Source organism: Pleuronectes platessa, chromosome 22, assembly GCF_947347685.1.
Source record: "Pleuronectes platessa chromosome 22, fPlePla1.1, whole genome shotgun sequence".
Lineage (NCBI taxonomy): Eukaryota > Metazoa > Chordata > Actinopteri > Pleuronectiformes > Pleuronectidae > Pleuronectes > Pleuronectes platessa.
In genome coordinates this window covers 4,191,563-4,210,983 of record NC_070647.1, presented here as the reverse complement: position 1 = coordinate 4,210,983, position 19,421 = coordinate 4,191,563, and the positions used below count along the sequence as shown (strand labels likewise).

General features: G+C 42.7%; 1 protein-coding gene across 1 annotated transcript; it reads right to left on the bottom strand.

Moving 5' to 3' along the window:
- Positions 1-1,160: 1,160 nt before the first annotated feature.
- On the bottom strand, positions 1,161-19,210 carry mkrn1 (makorin, ring finger protein, 1). The gene is made up of 8 exons (XM_053414933.1): positions 19,071-19,210; positions 18,409-18,540; positions 10,583-10,755; positions 7,320-7,543; positions 5,819-6,033; positions 5,199-5,309; positions 4,532-4,676; positions 1,161-3,220 (listed from the first exon to the last, which is right to left on the bottom strand). The coding sequence occupies exons 1-8, from the start codon at positions 19,145-19,147 to the stop codon at positions 3,008-3,010; spliced, it is 1,290 nt and encodes a 429-aa protein (XP_053270908.1). The 5' UTR covers positions 19,148-19,210; the 3' UTR covers positions 1,161-3,007.
- Between the last annotated feature and the right edge of the window lie 211 nt (positions 19,211-19,421).

Here is a 19,421-nt window from a genome sequence, read left to right as displayed (position 1 = left end):
TGGAAATTCACGGTGAATAACAAATTTTTATGTAAAGCACATGTAAAATAAAATTGCAAATGCAGCATTATCAAAGACGCCCGTCATCAGCAGTGTATTTAGTGTACCGGTGTTGAGTATCGACTGATGCCAGTGATAACAAGTCAATACCTTCCTACCCACACACTGTAAACAGACTGCTGTGTTGTCTCCCTGTTGCTAAGGGATAAAAGGTTCAGAGTTGAAAACGGACTCTCAATATGGCCAAGTAAAACTCGTTGCCATGGAAATAGAAAATACTGTACATGCATGAAACCCAAAATATCTAAAAGCTCCACTTCTGAGTATAAGCTTCCTTTTAAAATTCCTTTCATAATCTGGTATGGACAAGAGAGTGCAACAACTCTTTGGTTAGAAAACCGCTTGAGCTACAATGGCCCAGAGAGCTCAGCGCACTGCAAATTAAAAAAAAAACACGTGCAAATTAGGGAAACAAATTTATCAATTTGACAACGCGTGCGCTGCAGAAAGTCACACCACATGCAAATACACAAACTTGCTGCAAATTGCAGAAACGACAATGGGAATGTTTCCAGGGGACCCGAAAAAGTGTTGAACCAGGCTGTAGTTCAATGCTTTGTGAGGTTCCAATAACACTAATGACTAGCGGTCATCAATAACTTGGGAGGGGGATTTTGAGATAATTATTCCTAAACGATGACATAAAAGACACAATAAAAAGCTCAGTTGAGCCAAATGGGAACTGTAGAGTTTGTCATCATTCTTTGTGACTACAAGCACAACACTATGTTATGAATAAACAGTACTTTCATAAAACATATGGATTGAAAGTATTTGACTCCGCCTACAAATCCACATCCTCTGCCAGTGTACCAATTATGATTGACAGGAGAGAAATAGACGTACATGGTCCATATTCATGCACCTACATCACAAAAAGCATGTTGATACAGGTACATACTTCAATATCGTACGATACTGATAATTATACTGTCAGCTATTAATTAAATTATCGTACATTATGGGAATTTTGGCAGTATTGATCGTACAGCTTACAGAGGGCTAAGTTATCAGACAAATACAATCATTACTACAGATCTGCCAATGCTGCGTTTGGTGTAGTACCCACTTATTTGAAACTGATGAGACAGTACACAGTAGAGGTTGATAATAAACTTTAATTTCAAGTTAGGATGGATGGCTGTGGAACATAGAAAACACACATATCAGTATAAACAAATGCATTCCAATGGAGTTCAACGGGCTGAGACTCGCCATCAGGAGTCAGTGGATGAGCAGCCTAACAGCAAAGCTCACAATGCAAGAAGCAGAAACAGAACAGGGAGTCGCTCAGCTCCTTGACCCCGCTGCACCATCAGTCTGCTCATGAGTTTTTAGTCACAAGCATTGACCTTTGAGATTTGTCTTGTGGTAACACAGACGTCCGCAGACGCTGTGACTCAGAATAGTGAAAGGGAGAATAATTACCTCCATCTTTATTTTGTCCATTTTGACCGACAGCAGATTGCTGATGAACGTGGGACCCAAAAGCTACAGGTAGGAATCACAGAACGATAAAACGGATCTGGAGAATCCTAACGTTAACATAACATTGGACCTTAGCTACAGTGAAATCACTTAGTATGTTTCCCAGACCAATTGAAAGGCTTTACAGAGGGTGTGCCGACAAGAGGGAGGTGGGGTTCACCTGTCACACAATCAGAGGCCCCGCTAACCGAGACCAACCAGTCACTGAGCAGCTCCTAAAATTCGTTACTCTTAAAGATACAGTGCATTTTGTTCAGTAGTATTGCTGCAATACAGCTTTCAATCACCAGAGGCAGCACTGAGCAGCGCTCTATGGGCGTGAATTTTTGTTGTTGTTTTCAATGGTTGAGGAGCCTTTGAAAAAAAATAACTTTGAGTTTAGGAGATGAAAACAAAGTTTTAGTTGTGTTAATACATGTAATATACAAATTATGGCAGAAGATAGGCTTTGTGTAACCCGATCAGTTTTCGAAACATTTTCTTGTTATTTCTACAACTCCCAATTTTGCTTTTACACATTCATAAACTTGAAACTTAATTTCTTAAACTCAAAATAGGTTTGGCCCATATTTGTTTCAGCTATTCCAGCCAGTGAGTGTCCTCCTGACTTTCACAACCAACAATGTTTTCATTTTTCTTTGAGTAACTTATTCAATGAGCCCCTCAGTGACTACAGTGTCCCAGTAACAAAGATGGCCGCCCGATGATCAGGGCACGACTTCCCACTGCCGCACGGTGCACAAACCCTACATGAGTTTCACACACAGTTTGTTTGGTGTATCTGACCCAAATGTCTCATAAAAGGTTTTTTTCAAAAAAGAAAGTACAGACCTCTATAGGGGGACACGGAAAATACTTTTCCAGTACAACATGAAAGTGATTATGGTCAATTTATTAAACATCAGCACAATATATTGGCTCTCAGCAACTTTAATAAAGAAAAAAAACATTTCGGCCTTCAGAAACCGTTTTGTAAAATCTTACAACATGCCCATCACTGTTACAGTACATGGTGCTGAGTAAGTTCGAGTGCATCCTCAGAGTTTTAGTTTTATGTACAAACACCTGGCTAGATGATAAACAAGTCAAACCCACACCCACAAATGAACTTAACAACTTTTATTAGCAATATTTGAAGAAAGTTGATTTTTCGTTAAATCTTATATCGAGTTCACTTTGTCATTTTCTTATTTTTCCTTTTCACAGGAACCGCACAAGATAGACTCACAAGGATAGATGTCTAGAAAATGTTTAGCACGAGCGCACCGACAAGTTGGATTTTTTTTTTTTTTCCTTTTATCTTTTATCAAGTTCATTTATTAATGGCCTGCTGAAAGGCACTGCCACAATACAGAGGGTGGGGAATAAAAGCTACTGTCCATCACTCGCACAAGACAGTCCATTCTAGTGTCTAGTATACATGGGGGCGGGGAAGGGGGGGAGGAAGTTGGTGGGGCTGCTATAGGTAAATTTCATAGAAATCGTCCAGCTCCTCGTGAAACAAGTCCCATTCGTCCTCTGAGTCTGTCACCTCGTCGTCGGTTCCCGCGGCGAGCAGCATGAGGAGCATCTCGCTCAGCTCGAACGTCACCATCTCCTCGTCCTCGTTGTCGAAGGAGTCGGTGCTTTCCCTCTCATCAAATATGTCCCACAGCGGTGTTCGCCTCGAGCTCTGAGGAGGAGAGGGGGCGGTCAGAAAACATGACACCAAGTCAGATGTGATTCGGCTTCATTTTAGGAGCGTGCGATTAAAACACGTTGTCCTGAACAAATCGTTTTGAAGCCATCAGTATCTCATAACCTCTTTCAATCTAACCAATTATTAAAGTGAAAAAGGAAAAAACAGGCAGAAATCTTAATTTGGACCTTCGGTCTCATTTTGTGTTGAGATGCGTTTCACCCATCGGGACTTTCCCCAGGACAACTATCTATCAATGTATATATTGTATATTACACATCAAATCTCTACAGGATAATAGTGCCTGTCCAAATTCCACAGATACTCCCTTCTCTCTCTAAGCAGTACCCAAGGTCAGGTTATAGATAAAGGGCCAACCGACAGTACATTGTAGCGTCTAGGGACTTTCATATCTAGCTCAGATGTACCAGACACAGAGACAACAATTTCAACTCTCACAGACTTTAACTCTTTTGTAAGAAGTGAGGACACAATGTGATTTAGTTATGCATGCTTAAGTCTTAACTATCCAATAGGATGCAAACACCTACATGTGACAGAGAGTGACAGTAATTGTAGCCATTCATGGATGTGCTGTCTGAATGGGGGACGCAGGGTGAGGGAGATATATGGAGATGCTGTGGGAGACCTCTTCAGACTGGGGGGTGACCATTGCTTGTTACTTTGTTAGCGTTTGTGTATTGTTTCACCTTCTGATGCATCATGTCTACATCAAACCTTCTGATAAGACATCAACTGCTGCCTGAGTTCTCCTTTCACCAGATTTCAGAAAGGTGCCATAACTACTACTTCTTAAAAAATAAAGTGATGATGAATTGAGGCGATTCACATGTGACTAATGTAATATGAAGTCTTGTGATCTGCGTTATTTGAACTAATACAAATTTTGTGATGCGATTTCACACAACCTCAAATGAAACAACTGTTACATTTCTATATTCATTGTTGAGGTTGCAGCTTTAGGGGACTGGACTCTGGTCAGTGGTACATATGTTATAAATGTGTTGCCAATACTGACTCAATACATAAAGTAAGACGAAACTTAGTCTAGATTCTACAAATACAGGCTATTTGAAGTAAAGTAGTATTTGTTACAGGGTTCTCCTTTTTTCTTGCATGCCAGAAATGTTCCTGTTTTTCTCGTCATCCAGCAGAGGGTGCCACAGTTAAAGAGGTGTCGTTATGGTTGTTACCACTAGAGGTAAATATAATTAACGCCCACACGATTTAAAAAAATAATAATTTGGAAGCATCGAGGTAAAGCTAATGTACGGGGTCACTTACCCGGTTTCTGCTGTTGGAGCCCGTCTGTCTACGCTGGGGTTGAGCTTCCTCCAGTCGCCCGTCAGGGAAGGCGTGCTTGTAGAAGCAATTCGAGCCGAAGGGGCATGTTCCGCGGCCCTCGTCAAAGTATCGACACAGTTTAGTCCTGCAGGGTACAAACCAGAGAACACACACATCAGGTCAGATTGTCTCAAAATAAATCACACACACACCAATCATGCAACGGAGATCGGTCATTAGAGTCTTTAGGAGGTGAATCAGTTCTCTGTGGAGCTTTTTTTTGATTGAATGAGGGCAACATTTCAGAGTGAAGGTCTGCACTGGACAGGTTTTTCTTCCCACCGTTACTGCCCACTCCCACAGATTCACCATCCCACTCCTGTATGACTCTGAGCACATCCACCCACAACAGCTTTCTACTCAAAATCTCTCTGCTCCATGCTGCAGGGAGATTGGAAATTGCTGACACTCGACTGTTTAGTAGAACAGCGTTAGAAGACCAGATTTTAGATGAGATAACAGCGAAATTCCTCTTTTTATTAAAGGCAAAGAGAAATCTTTCATAAAAGATGAGGAAAAACTGCTACAGAGAGGCAGTGATACTGCTTTTGACATAGGAACATGTACTAAATATATGGTCCCAGAGTATAGAAAATGGTCTGTGTACCCCATGCCGTCCTTGTATTTCTGGATGAGTTTCTGCTTGTCTTCCTTATCTTCCACCCAGTACTCGCTGGGGATGACAAAGTTGGATGTGATTCGACACTCTGGGCAAGACCTGCAGAGAAAAATCAAAAAGTAAGGTGACAAATAACATTATAGTTAGGACATCCACAATACAAAATGTCCAAAAGACCTTACAATGCTGCTTTGCAAAGTAGTACCAGTATCACAGAGAAATAACCACTAAAATCGTGTCCTCAAATCAGGATCAATACGATTTTAAGCTTCTAATATGATGTTCAGAAAATTATTTCAATTCCTCCAGCTGCTCATTAATATTTTGTAAGTTTGAGACAAGCCGTGCATGATGTCTTAGTCTTGGGGCCTTTAAAACATTCAAAAAGCGAGAGGGGGGGAAAAACTGCCCATAATATCTATTAGACAATCTTCTTTGAAAATCTACCTGATATAGATTTCGAAATTATTTACCCATTCGTCTGAGAGCTACGGAGCCCACAGTCTACCACAGAAACAAAGACACTTCAGTCTTTCAACTGACAAAAACTAAGTATTTTGGAGAAAGACCTCTTCCCAAACCATCATTGTCAAGAACAAATGACTCACTTGATGATTTTGCTCTCAAACTGCTTGGCACTCCTCCACTTGCGAATGCACTTTAGACAGTAGCAGTGGCTGCAGTTGCTGAGGATGCCAAAACGGCGCTCGCTTGGGTTGGCCTTCTCAAACACCACCTCCATACACACACCGCACATCATGTCCTTGCTGCGCTGGATGGCGAACGAAATCTCCATGTCTTTCTCGTGGGCCTCGATGCACGCCTAGAGGAGGGAACGGTTCAATCATCAACACCCAAACCTGATCATTCTGAATTTCATTCAACCTCAGATGTTTCATTCAACTTCTAACAGACTAGATTGTGTTATGTGCTCAGGCTGTGCTCAACGGCAGTAGTAGATACAGATAAAGTAGCTTTATTGTCAATTTCTTAACATGTTCAAAACATACAAGGAATCGATACGACGTTTCCCACTCTCCCACAGTGAAACATATAAAATGCACAGGCACAATATATAACACAAGACATTTCCTAATACTAAGTAAACATACTGATTTTTTCATACAGCAGCATAAGGTTCTCTAAAGTGTAAACGTAGTGATTAAAGTGATAAAAGTGCAAACAGTATAAGAGACAGTTTGTTGCATAAGTAAACATACAGATTTGTTAGTACAGCAGCATAAGGTTCTCTAAAGTACTTGATTAAAGTAAATAAACAGCCCTCTTCATATATATTTGAAATTAGACCATTGTATTGACACAGCTGTGGTCCTTGTCAGGCAACCTCAAGCTATCATGTGGCTCAACATCATCCAGCCACACTGCATTAAACAGAATAATACATGTTAAGCACTCATTCCCTGCAGATGACTTTGTAATCTCAGCGGCTTTAAGCTCATGTTTACTATGCAATCAAAGAGAGAAGAATGCAGTAGACCATGTAGGTGAGGCAGCCGCCTCTTAATGTAGGTAATGTGTTAGCGAATCTACATTAAGCTGCAAACTTGTCATCAGACCAAGCAGTGCTCGGCCGACGTAGAAAAACTGATATCTAGCCACCATTGTTGTTGTTGTCGTTTCTGGCACATGTTCTTTACACAAAGCAACAGAGGGCATGCCCAAAGTAAGCTGTGATGATTCACACACTGATAAACAGATAGATTGTTTTTTAATCTGCACTTTGGAAGAAGTTTGTAAAAATCTCTGTTCTAATGACTCAAAAATAATTCAGGTCGTAGCCCAAGGTGATTTGTGAGAGAAGCACCCCCGCTCTGTACCTGCAGTTTTACATAACTCCAAAGAGTCAGAAGTCCATTCAAGCATTCACTCGCTCTTCAAAAACGCAGCTTCCTCACAGAAAAGTCACCACGAGGATGAATAGATGAGGAAATGTGTCAGTTCTATTATTTCTGCTTTATACTATAACCCCCTCCCTCACCCTCTAATAAATCCAAGGACTGCAGGATACGTATGGCAGCAGGACAATGAAGTCCCCTAACCAGCATTGTTAACGTGAAAGCACCACGAGGCTGTGTGTGTAAGCGTTACCTTAGTGTGCTCTGAGCGCTGGTTGCTGTCAGTGGGGTGGAGCACCTGAAGGCCACACATATCGCAGACGTCGCCGTGGAGATAGGCACAGTTGATCCCGTAGCGGCACTCTCCGACGGCGGCGTACGGACAGAGCTGCTTCCTCCGCCGCTTGTTGTCCTGCGCCGTGTCGCTGTCGAACTCCTCGATGAGCGGGCCGGAGCTCTCCCCGTTCACCTGCTCAGCTGGACAAGAGCGACGCATCATTATTAGAGACAAACACTGTCTGTTTGACAAACATTTATTCTTGATCTTTTACCAATGAGGAAAATTTGATCTGAAAACACAACTTCCCGAGCTTTCCCCGCTGCACTCAACTTTTATCTGGCGCACAGACAAGCCTCAAAATGCAACTGAAGCTGCTTTTCCACTGCAGCTTAAATTTCCCCAGGAACTAAAAACCTTTTACAGAATTTACACAATATGGGCCCTTTAATCAGAACCAAGTCATTGGCGGCTGTGGCTGAGGGGTAGAGTGGTCGTCCTCCAACCTGAAGGTCGGCGGTTCGATTCCCAGTCTGTACCATCTGCATGCCGAAGTGTCCTTGGGCAAGATGCTGAACTCAGAATGCCCCCCCCCCATAGATTAACAAAGTGCTGGGATAGATGCACTGTATGAATGTGTGTGTGAATGGGTGAATGTGAAACTGTACTGTAAAGCGCTTTGAGTGGTCATCAAGACTAGAAAAGCGCTATATAAATACAAATTAAAAAAGGTGGGGACTGTGTCTCTCAACAAGCCTGATTGGTTGAGTTTTCAGGTGATCATCCCTTGCTGAGCTCATTAGATCGGTTTCTATATGTCGATAAGTTCAGATATGCTTTGTAAATAGTAGCCATCTCTTTTTGATCAACAGCAGCATGATCTGAATTCCCTCTATGTGAACCAGTGTTGTAGTATTGCATCATCGTACTTTTGAGGTCTACTTCATGTGGAACAGCTTATTGTATTGTCGGTTGTTCAATAGTGAATGGCTAAATTTGCCCATTCTTTCCTTGTCTTTAATAATAATTAAAAAAATAAAATAATTATAATTATAACTTTATTTGTATAGCACTTGTCTAAACGAGGTTACAAAGTGATTCACACAAAAGTCCATGGCAAAATGAAGAATCGATTGTAATAAAAGATATTCTGTTCCGTCCAATTTAAGAGCTGGGTCACCTTGGGTAGCCAGCCTTGACCTAGGCACAGCCAACAGGGACAGGCTGGCCGATCTCAGGTTACGATAGAGAGAGTCAAGAGCTGTGAAGTGTTTGCTGGGGCCAGCCCATATAGAGATAAAAAATAATCTTAAAAAAAAACCTGAATTGAACTGATAAAAATTGAAGGGACATAAGAATTGGCGTGATATGAGCCCTACGGTTTGTTTTGTTATAATACGAGCGGCAGCGGGCGAAAAAACAAAAGGCATGAATTAGTTTTTCTAGGTCAGGGAGAGAAAGAAACGATTTGATAGTAGAAATGTTTCGTAGATGGAAGTAACAGGATTTAATTATTTGATTAACATGTGTTTTGAAGATTAGAATCAAATTTGACACGGCTAATTGAACAAATTGAAGTTGTCAACAAAGCCAAGGCAGTGCCCTGACCAGGCTGACTGACTATTAAGACTGAGGATTCTGCTTAAGCGCCCAACTCCGCGGCCCAGTATGGGGATAGGACCAGAGATAAAGACGGATTTGCCACAAGTTTTAAAGAAGTTGAAAAGCTGTTCAAAATCCGTCTCGTGAGCTCAGACTGCTGAAGAGCCGTGTCGTTGATTCCCACAGGAACTATCACTCGGGTTATGGACAGAGGGAGTGAGCGCTGTAGCCCCGGGAGATTTCCAAGGATGACTGGGACTGTAGCTCCGGGGATGCAATGAGTGACTCCATTGAAAAAACGGACTTTCCTAATTATGGAATCGCCCACTATAAGTGTTTGTGGGGAGAAAAAGAGGGCTGGGAGAACGCTGTTCTTGGCAGGAACGAGCCTGAACTGCCTCCACGCTGTCTGCCACTGATCAAGTGGTGAATGTGTATGTGAGGCAGATGAGGAGGGCGCAAACTCTGACTTGAATGAAGGACTATTTCCCAAATCTAGGCAAGGAAGAGATCCAGAGCGTCGGGGCACAGCCTCTTCCAGCCTCCTACGACGGTGTGAGGATGTGACTTGTGATGGGGGGGCGCTGAGTTTGCTTTGGCGTGAGTCGCTTAGTTACAGGAAGACTGATATCCAATGGAGGGAGGAGGGGCTCAAGGCCGACAGGTGCTGTTTTCAAAGAATGATCCCGAGAGGGGAGATCAAGTGCCACAGATCGGCTGGATGTGTCAGAGAGTCATCAGACAAGGCAGTGAAGCGGTTGAAAGGATTGAGTGGGGGTGGTGAGAAAACCTCACAAGAGCCCCTCTTGCAACTGCGGACTAAGACCTCAGACCAAAGCGTCTGGTGTTTTGGGGTAGAGAGGGATCAAAGCCGGGGACACGTAGAGGGCTCATGCCTTGAGTATTTTGGTCTGCTCATCAATGAAGCTGCTCAAGATAGAGTCTCTGTTCCGCAGCTCATTCGAAAGCCAACGGATGTCCTCCTTAAAGTCAGCAATCTTTTAGACCTCGTCAGAAACACAACGGTTTGCAGGAGCCTTTTAGTTTCTTGAAAAACAAAACATAAAACTAACAAACTGTTGGACTTCAAGGCACGTTTGGTCAAAAGGCAGCTTCAACCAATCTTTACACTTTAACATGGTTGTGAAGTCTGGTCAAGCTATGTGGCAAGCTATGTGGCATCATTTAATTGGCATTAAGGCCTCTTGTTCAGCTGACTTGAGTACAGCCCACAGAAGAAAGATAAATTATTGACTTTTTGTTCTAGCTGTTGACCAAAAACTAGACAAATATTGTTGCCATTAGTTTTTATTTGCTGATTCTTCAATTTGCCTGCCACCACAGATTCGCAGTCTATTTCCACCAAGACACTGATGCTCACAGTCAAACTGGAGCCCTTGACACATCATTATAGGTAAGTTCACAACATACCATATGATAGGATTTGAATATGTGATGTGAACAGCTGCCTGGTGGCTGTGAATTGATCTCACAAATGGGAAAAATTGGATTGTTTAACTTAGTAAAACACAAGGATCGAATAGGGACATCGTGAAAGAGGTGGTCCCTTCATAAGTTATGGTGTTTAAATGACAGCATCGATATCAAAGTTGGTGTAACCAATGCTAGTCACTCACCCCGTCCACAGTACGGCTGTCCAGGAACAAACTCAGCAGCGTTGACCCAGTCTTGTGCCCCTGTGCCAGGTGTTGGCTCACTGGGTTCTGGGTCTGACGGGCCGGCGGAGGGCAGCGGCAGCATCTGCGGTGTTGACGGCTCCTCGTTTTTTGCCGGTTTACAGTGTTCAAACCTGAGAAGTCACACGGGACCGGGTTTGTTTAACTGAAAATAATTGGCCCTACCCAAAACACAAACACGGCGAAGCTACAATCACAGTAACGATACGGGGCGGAAGGAAAGGAGCTAGATTTCAAAACAGGTTAACCTAAGTTGATAACTGACAGTACAAAATCGTCATTTTGAGACACTATATATGTGCAGCCCAGGATAACTGAGTCTACACATACAAAATAAAAATTATAATAGCTTCATAATTTAATAAGTAGAGCACACAGGATTTTCATCATTAAAAAAGGCACACAAAAAAATCTGAACCAAGTCATTAGCACACTAGTTTGTGGTGCTTACAAGAAATAACATAAAGTATGCATAATGTTAGTCGGCTGCAGACTAGGGATACATCGTTACGCGAGTTAGTATGGATAGAGATTTATTTTTAACTACACTGTAGCAGTATGGATGTAGCCCAAGTTGAAGTCGTAGACATTGCGGTTGCATCAGAACAATACACACACTGAGTCTACAATATTACTTTTAAGAATTTCACATTTGTATGATTAACCATTATCAAGTTGGTAACAGCCAACACACGTCCATAGGTTATTGTGCTCAGACTCAATACTATGTTTTCTTGGAAAGCATGAGTCCCTCAGTCCATTTTTACCATTGAGTTCCCCTCTGTCAACAGAGATTCTATCTCCTCCAGGTAGCCAGCAATCCGTTTGGCAGGAAACTGCACACAGCTCAGACACTAGTTGCTCAATTGGCGATTAGCTTATAGAACAAAATAATATTTTGTTCATGTTGTCTTACTGCTTATTACTAAATCGAAACAAGTTGGATTCAATACAGTGATGTTCACTACTTGTTAATGTTACAGTAGCTCCACTCCACAGTCCTTGCTGTGCAGACTCAGGCTCTAAATGATGTCCCTAGAAGCAAGATGGCAGCATCCGTAATCAGAGATATTTTTGGCTTCACTTTTGCAAAGTGCGAAGAAATAGAGACACGCTGCCCATCTTTACTGACAGTCTCTCACTATTGAAAATGGCAGTTAGCAATACCTGGACATAAAACAGCAGGCCTGGAGGCACATTGCAAACTACCTTCTCTTCTCTCATTTAAACTAGTCACTACAGTACAGGATCCAGTAAAGACATCACCTCAGATATCCCCTACACTCGCACTGATGTTGGAAGTCTTGGGTTCAGATATTATGCACCTTTTACATGGAATGAGCTGCAATGTGTACCACGGCTGCAATCTTACATTCCCCTTGGTGATTTTAAAACTTTGTTATCAGAGGTTTTTCATGATTCTCGTAATTGTTTGAATTAGTCCATATTGTGTTATTTGTATTTATTGACTCCTTTGTATTTATTTACTGGTTGGGAATGTTCTGTTTTAAGGTCTCTCTTGAAAAAGAGATTCAAAATCTCAATGAGAGAGTGCAAGCTTTAACAATAATAAGCAGTGCAGTGCGCATTTTGTTTTGCAACCTGTAAGTAAAACTCTGCCTGATCTGTGCCTTAGACTTCATTGACCCTTCAGTTTACTGACACAGAGGACAAGGACGACTCCAAGATACTGGACTCAGTCTGACCTCAAGTATAACAGTCTGTTCAGACTAGAGCCTTCTTTTAGGCTTGATAAGACGTCTGTCACAGACGGGACCTGTCACACTGTTTTCAACTGTACATTCTAGCGCTTTGAAGTTGAAAGAATATTTTGGTTTTCCTCGTCCCACTGTAAATAATAAGCATGCAGCTGGAATGTAAACTGGCATCCCCTGGGCTGGGCTGTTTTTAGGTGTAGGTTGATCTCCACAGTGTTTCGCTGTGCAGAGGATAACAGTTTCACAACCTGAGACAGACACAGTATCCTTCAGTAGCCACGGCAAAGAAATTAGAGGCACAGAGTGCGACGTTAGGTCACATTTGACAGTAAAGAACATGGGCAAGATAACAGCACATAATTAAATTTGTCTGTATATGACAATGATATAAATCCTTGAGAGCTTATCCTGGGTGCCTATTTTTACTGTGATCACAATCTATTTTGATTAGCCTTGGGCTGAAAGATGAGGATAAAACTATAATATTCTAATGAGGAAACCTCAATGAAGAATTCGTAAAATAGCTTTATTTGGGATAAAAATGTCTCTTTCAGGACCCTCACATACATGGGCTATGGGTTAAGGTGTTTACGGTGCTTCAGACATTACAAAAATAAAATGCTAGTTAAGTGAGATTTATACTCTTACTGGAATGCGTGTAAAATGGTGGGATAGGGCTGTTAGGCCGTGGGCACAATTTTTATAACTGAAACAGATGATCGGAGATTTGTTTTTTAAAATCATTATGTATTACACAATTATCTGTGGTATTTTTATGCCCCATACCTTGCGAATATGACAAACTTTATATAGCCCAATACATCAGTTGAATCAAACCAATACATCCTTGTTGCTAAAAACAACAAAGCACAAGTTCTAATATTTAAGCCAGTGCTAGCAGCTCAAAAGCAGACCACTCCACTCCTACTACTCCTCCTCCTCCTCAGTCTCTTTGCTCCATTATTCTCCACCCAGCCCCTCGCCTACGTCTTTGTTGTGTCATCTCAAGTACTGCAAGTGACGGGAGCTTGCCACCCTGTGAGGCAGCCATAGCTACCTCTTCCAGCAGCTGACACTGTTAAAGCCTTGCTGCATGAGGAGTATTACTACAGATTTATTGACAGACGTGAGCTCCCACCCCTGACTTTGGCATTTTCTTATAGGTTGGAAGGGTGCAGCTCACTTAGTGACTTCAGAAGGAAACCCTTAACGGCACCTCTCCACATATATGTTCGGGATAAAATTTAAAAAAAAATAATATTAGAACGGTACATACTGTACCGCTGCATAATGTACATGTTGTCTGGGACATAAAGCAGGTATGTCAGATGATGACTAACAAGTTCCTCTCTGTTGACGGGCGTTAATCTATGGCTCACGTCATTTGAGGACAGCTGCCTACAGCTGTTACCTGACTCCTCTTGTTATTATATGAACCAATCTATTACTGCAACCAACCACCAGGTTGAGCTTTAAAAATGCAAGTAAAGCATGATGCAGACAGTCGACAAACGTAGAACAACAATACACCTGCTTCACTGTGAATATTGTGCTTTTATGGATTCAGAGGCTCAGGCACAATAAATATAATGAGGCTACATCTAGGGAAAAAAGCTCATAATCACACATGCAAACACACAGATATACACACACATGGCTCCCACTCATTAAGCTCTTACTGTCAATAATCCTGCACAGCATACACACACATGTGCACACACAGTTTCAACTAGAACTGCCATAGAAGCATATATTTTAGTCCCGTTACTAAACATACAGCAGCTGGAAAAAGCTTATATCCTAACATAAACCACATTTTAATTATCTCGACCCAGATTCATATTTGCACGCAATCGCACATCTTCATCACCAGCAACCCCCTAAATGTGTCGGAATTTTTCCCATCGAGATTCAGACACATTTGCCATATCTCACAATGTCAAACAAAAGTGAAAAGAAGAACAGAGAAACAAAGCAACGCAGATGAAACAGAACGTCCTTACAGAAGGTAATTACAGACCTGACATGTCTGCAGGCAAAACAAGCTAGAAAGGATCCTGTCAGCTAGCTAGCCAGCTAACATTATTGATTTGTTGTTGAGATGACTTGTGTTAGTCGATAGTGAAATTAATTTGTAACTAACCTCATCAGTCATCTGCTTTGTATACGATACATCTAGCAATAACAGGAGGATGGGGTCTGGGGCACAGGAGGGATAAGAGTACAGGAAAGTTCTGGATGGTGCAGGATATTTACTGCACAGCAAGTCACCTCTATCTGATCTTACTAAAACATTACATTGTGTAATATTACCGGCAATACCAACAGTTTAACATTTTGTTTACTGTGGTACTTTAGTTCTGGTAAGAAAGAGAGTAACGACTGCTGTTTTTACTGTGAAGCAGTGCCTGTGTTTGTTGGTTATTTAAAATGAGAGGAGCTCAGCAGGCACTTGGTTCAAAAATTAAATAATTATGGGTTTTGGATGCAACATGCAGTAACTCACTCAGTGCAGATATGTGAAGTAAGAAATAACATTATGAATGCTTGACCAGAGTAAACTGTTGTCAGTACTTGTTTGCTGGGTTTTGACAGACACCTGAAACATGACAGGTGTATTGTCACGGTTGGGAAAATAAAATGTTATCAGTTTCATTTGTCATTACTTCTGAAAGTCCCAGTTTGTAACAAGTAGAGTTCCACACACACGCACACAGGCACACAGGCACACAGGCACACACACACACACACACACACACACACACACACACACACACACACACACACACACACACACACACACACACACACACACACACACACACACACACACACACACACACACACACACACACACTTTATAATAACTATGTAGATTAAATTACTAATATTAAAAATGCATCCTTAAAATAACTGAAATACTGCCCCGCTCATTTCCAACTAGCTGTTGATAGCAATGTATCAACAGTGCATCGGCTTACGTCTCGTTTTAAAACCAACATGCCCATGCATGATCATATGCGTGCAAGTGCATTTGTTTATATTTAAACAATGTCGGTGCTGAACTGGAAGATGTGCATAATGTTAAGCGCTGCTTTGCATGGGTGCCAGACAAGGCCTGTAAGCACATCCTATAGCTGAAGGCAAAACATGGAGCAAACAGCTCAGTCTTGTATAATAATAACAATAATTTAAAGCGATCATAATGTTGAGAACTGCAGGGTAATGAATTTCGATTGACTTTTCTGAATCAAGAAATAATCTTTGATTAGAGAACTGTGCTGCATCTTGGAATGGAGACATCTGCACACCTCTAGCTGCTGACTAATTGGACTAATTCTCTGGTTTTCATCTTCAAACTTTACGTGGTTTACTATGTAATTGTTTATCACAATGCACTTGTTTTTCATTTACATTTAAAATATTGCATGCGGTGTACAATTTTGAATGAACACAGAATAAACCAAATTGTTGTGTAGTCATTCCTGTTAAACATACTGTTACAGCGTCCTGTCAGAGTTTTTAAAGAAAGCTTTTTTTCACATATATGAAAAGCATCGTAGTTATGTATTTAATGAAGCCCAAGGGAATACTGCATTTCAGTTACCCTTCAGAATACTTTTCTTTTGTAGGTTCCAAATAATTAAGTCTAATAAAAACTTTCACACTCTCCCATCTCCATCCCACAGTGTCATTTTTTTCTTTTTTTTCTATGAGCAATTTGGTCATGCACAGTTTGTCATGTGGTGTTTTTCAGACATTTCACATTTTCTTATCGAGCAAATGAAAAGTGAGGAGCGTTACAATGCAACCACTCCTGCTGATACACAGCAGAACCATTGTGATGACTTCAAAATATATATTCTCCGGACATTATAGTATGATTAATGGAGCACAATGAGAACAGACCCTCAGCTGTCTGCATTGAGCTTTCTGTAAGAGCGACCTCGTTATAGAAAGCAAAGTCAAGTCCATGGCTATAATACAGCATGACTAACAGCCTATGACAGCCTGTGCACACAGTCACACAAAAGGAAGACCCGGCACTATCTCTCCTTTAGCGTCCTCCATGATGGCGAGCACCATCGCAACCCACTGTTAACCAGTCTGTTCCCAGGGAGAAGGGAGGGGAGGAGGGCCGCCGGAGTTACGCATAAATAAATGAGCAAGGAGGGTGCTGCAGTGGAGTGAACCTGGGGAACCCAGCAACAGCACAGAGGGAGGGAGGAGGAGCGAGGGGCGGGGGGGGGGGGGGCGTGCAGCTCAAAGAAAGAAAACAGGAGGGAAACAGAGAATGTTATGCAATTGCCATGCAGGCTGCAGTGCACTCTGTCTGGCCCTGGGGCTGCAGGAGAGAGAGAGAGAAGGGAGAGCGGCACCGAGACAGAGTGAGAGAGCGAGACAGAGCCAGTCACAATAGATCGAGCTCGGGGAATTCAACCATAATAGACCCCCACACTGAGAGCTTTTCTCAGGACCCATAATACAGGCAGCAGAGCCCCATGGGGTTCACAGACATAATGAGGACATCTTCCTCGCTGCAGTTCCATCACAATGATGAAGGAATGTGACTTATCAACACAACAACAACAGCAGCAGCTTAGTGCTTTATACACTCAGCTGTAGGCTTTCTAAAGGCAACATACCAACTATTGAGGAAAAATGATCAAGTGTGTGGGTGACTAATGCAACCCTGGTGATGTTGGGGTGGTCCTACAAGTGCCCTGGTAACTATAGGGATGCTGGTGAAGCCAGACATGGAGCAGACGCTGTCTGAACCAGCTGTCTGCTGCTGTCTGGGTACACTCAAGCTTGACAACAGAGCTAATCAGTTTCTCAGAGGACCCGTACTGCTGAATGACTGAGCCCCTTTACTATACATCTACACTGATGAATATATTCAAAACACGCCAAAGTGCTCTAGATTTGTGAGGAAGCCACAAGTCAACAAAGGCCTAGTTCTCGTGTGGAGACAAAGATCTGTCTGCAGGGATGGTGATGTTTCCTATGCGAGGCTGAAAACTGTGTCTGCTTTTTACTCTCTGATAAGTCTGTAGGCACACATGCAATGACAGCATATCTGACATAGAAAAAAAAAAAAAACATGATGTTCACGGACACAGATTACCTTATAAAGGCATGCTGTAAATCCCGCACACTGCCCAACGTGCCTTGAAGTGAATACTTGGCTGCATGTGTTTAAAACTCTCAAGACAAAAAGCTAAATATTCACCGGACACAAGCATGCATTTAAATGAGTTGTGTGCCAAAACAAGGGTGTAAATAGTGTGGACGTGAGTAATAGACAATCTATTTTTATGTCTTCTAGACAGAAAGATGTGTTCAGACCTCCTGCATTTGATAGAGTTGAAGATAATGATAATTCTGTTGATTATGCATGTGTTTATCAGATTTTTTTTAAACGTGTGCTTGATGATATCATGATAAACCTCACGACAGATTTTCCACGCTTGCTTTCAATGTCAAACAACCCCCAAACCAACCTCAAGTGTGCCACTCTGCTCTTTCCGGGCGCACAAGGACACGAGTGTTGCCATCCTGTGTGTGAGTCACCGGTTGTGTTTCATCAGCCTGGCTTCATCATGCCTGTACTAGTGTGTTGTCCTATTCCTTTCAGCTTCAGCTACCAAGCGCAAATACGCCTCCACCAGCTCTACACACACTGAAGTCAAGCTTGTAATATTTCAAAATGTGCAATTTCACCAACGCTGTAACGCCACAGGGGCGGGCGATTCAACTTCCTTGGGGCTACAAGCGAGTCGGTGCAGACGCAGACCAACTAAAAGTTCACCTCAGGAAAGAGCAGTCTCGGGTGTCAGCTGCACTTGAGGGGCAGAACTGCAGCCCCTCTCGGGAAGCCCTGCCAGCCGAGCTGCTGCGCTGTCACTTGGCCCGAGAACACGGCCACTTTTAGAAAAGGGAAGTTGTCATGCACCTCCACTGACAGCTCCAAACCTTGCATAGATACAGTTGACTTATTCTATCAGCATATTGGACTTTTATCTAAGTGTGTGTGAGTGTGATTACCTGCAACGGTCCCCAAACACACAGTTTCCCTTCTGGAAGAACTTGCAAATCATGGCTGCGGGTTGGCTGCTGGTCAGATCGTGGGAATACCGGCAGTTTTCTCCCTCTTTGCAGAGTCCATGCATGAAATATCTGGAAAAAAGGGCCAAAAAAAAAAATTAAACCCAACGCATCTTTCTCACAACGAGAGCAAGCGATGGCAGTGCGGTCTGAATGTCACATTTCTCGGGGGAGCAGAGGCTGTTAATTGTGGCGCTGTGTCAACAAACAATTGGGTCTCATGAAGGCAGCTAACCGAGTGTGGATGTGACAACCCCGGCAGGTGCCAGTGTGGAAGTCAGAGTGGAGCTGTTTTTTTTACTGGTTTTAATTTTGGTTGTGACAGCTGTAACAGGCAAACCCGGTGCCACAGTGTTGACATGCCTGCTAACAGTGTTTGTTATTCCCGACGAAGCTAGTGGCCGTTGAGCTGCCACTGCAGACACAACACACACACACACACACACACACACACACACACAGGAGTGGAGCTAAGGCACCGAGCTAACAGCTGAGTCCCCAGGACGCCGCTGACAGGCGCCCGTCGGTCCGCTGACAAAACCACCGCGACACGGACGTGTCTTTGTCCCCGACGGCCCGAGCGGACGCCCGCGCTGTCTCACCTGCAGGTTACGTGTTTGGTCCAGCCTCCTGTTACTCCTGTCGCCGCCGTGGACGCTGCTGCTGCTGCCTCCGCCATAGCTGTTTATGTTGAGGAGCAACAGCCGGATGTTCCGGACAGCTCCGCTCCGGTGTTGTGACAAAAAGAGTGATCGTCTGCCAGCAAACCCAGTGGCGTCAGTGCGCGCGCGCGGTGTGTTAAAGTCGCATCGTCCCGTTTGTGTGTGTTTATGTGTCTGCAGCTTTTATCTGGATCAAACCGCAATAACGTGCTACTACACACACTTTTGCTATATATTGTTATTTATAGTTTATATCAGATAACCAAGGTATGTATCTATGATCACAATTGA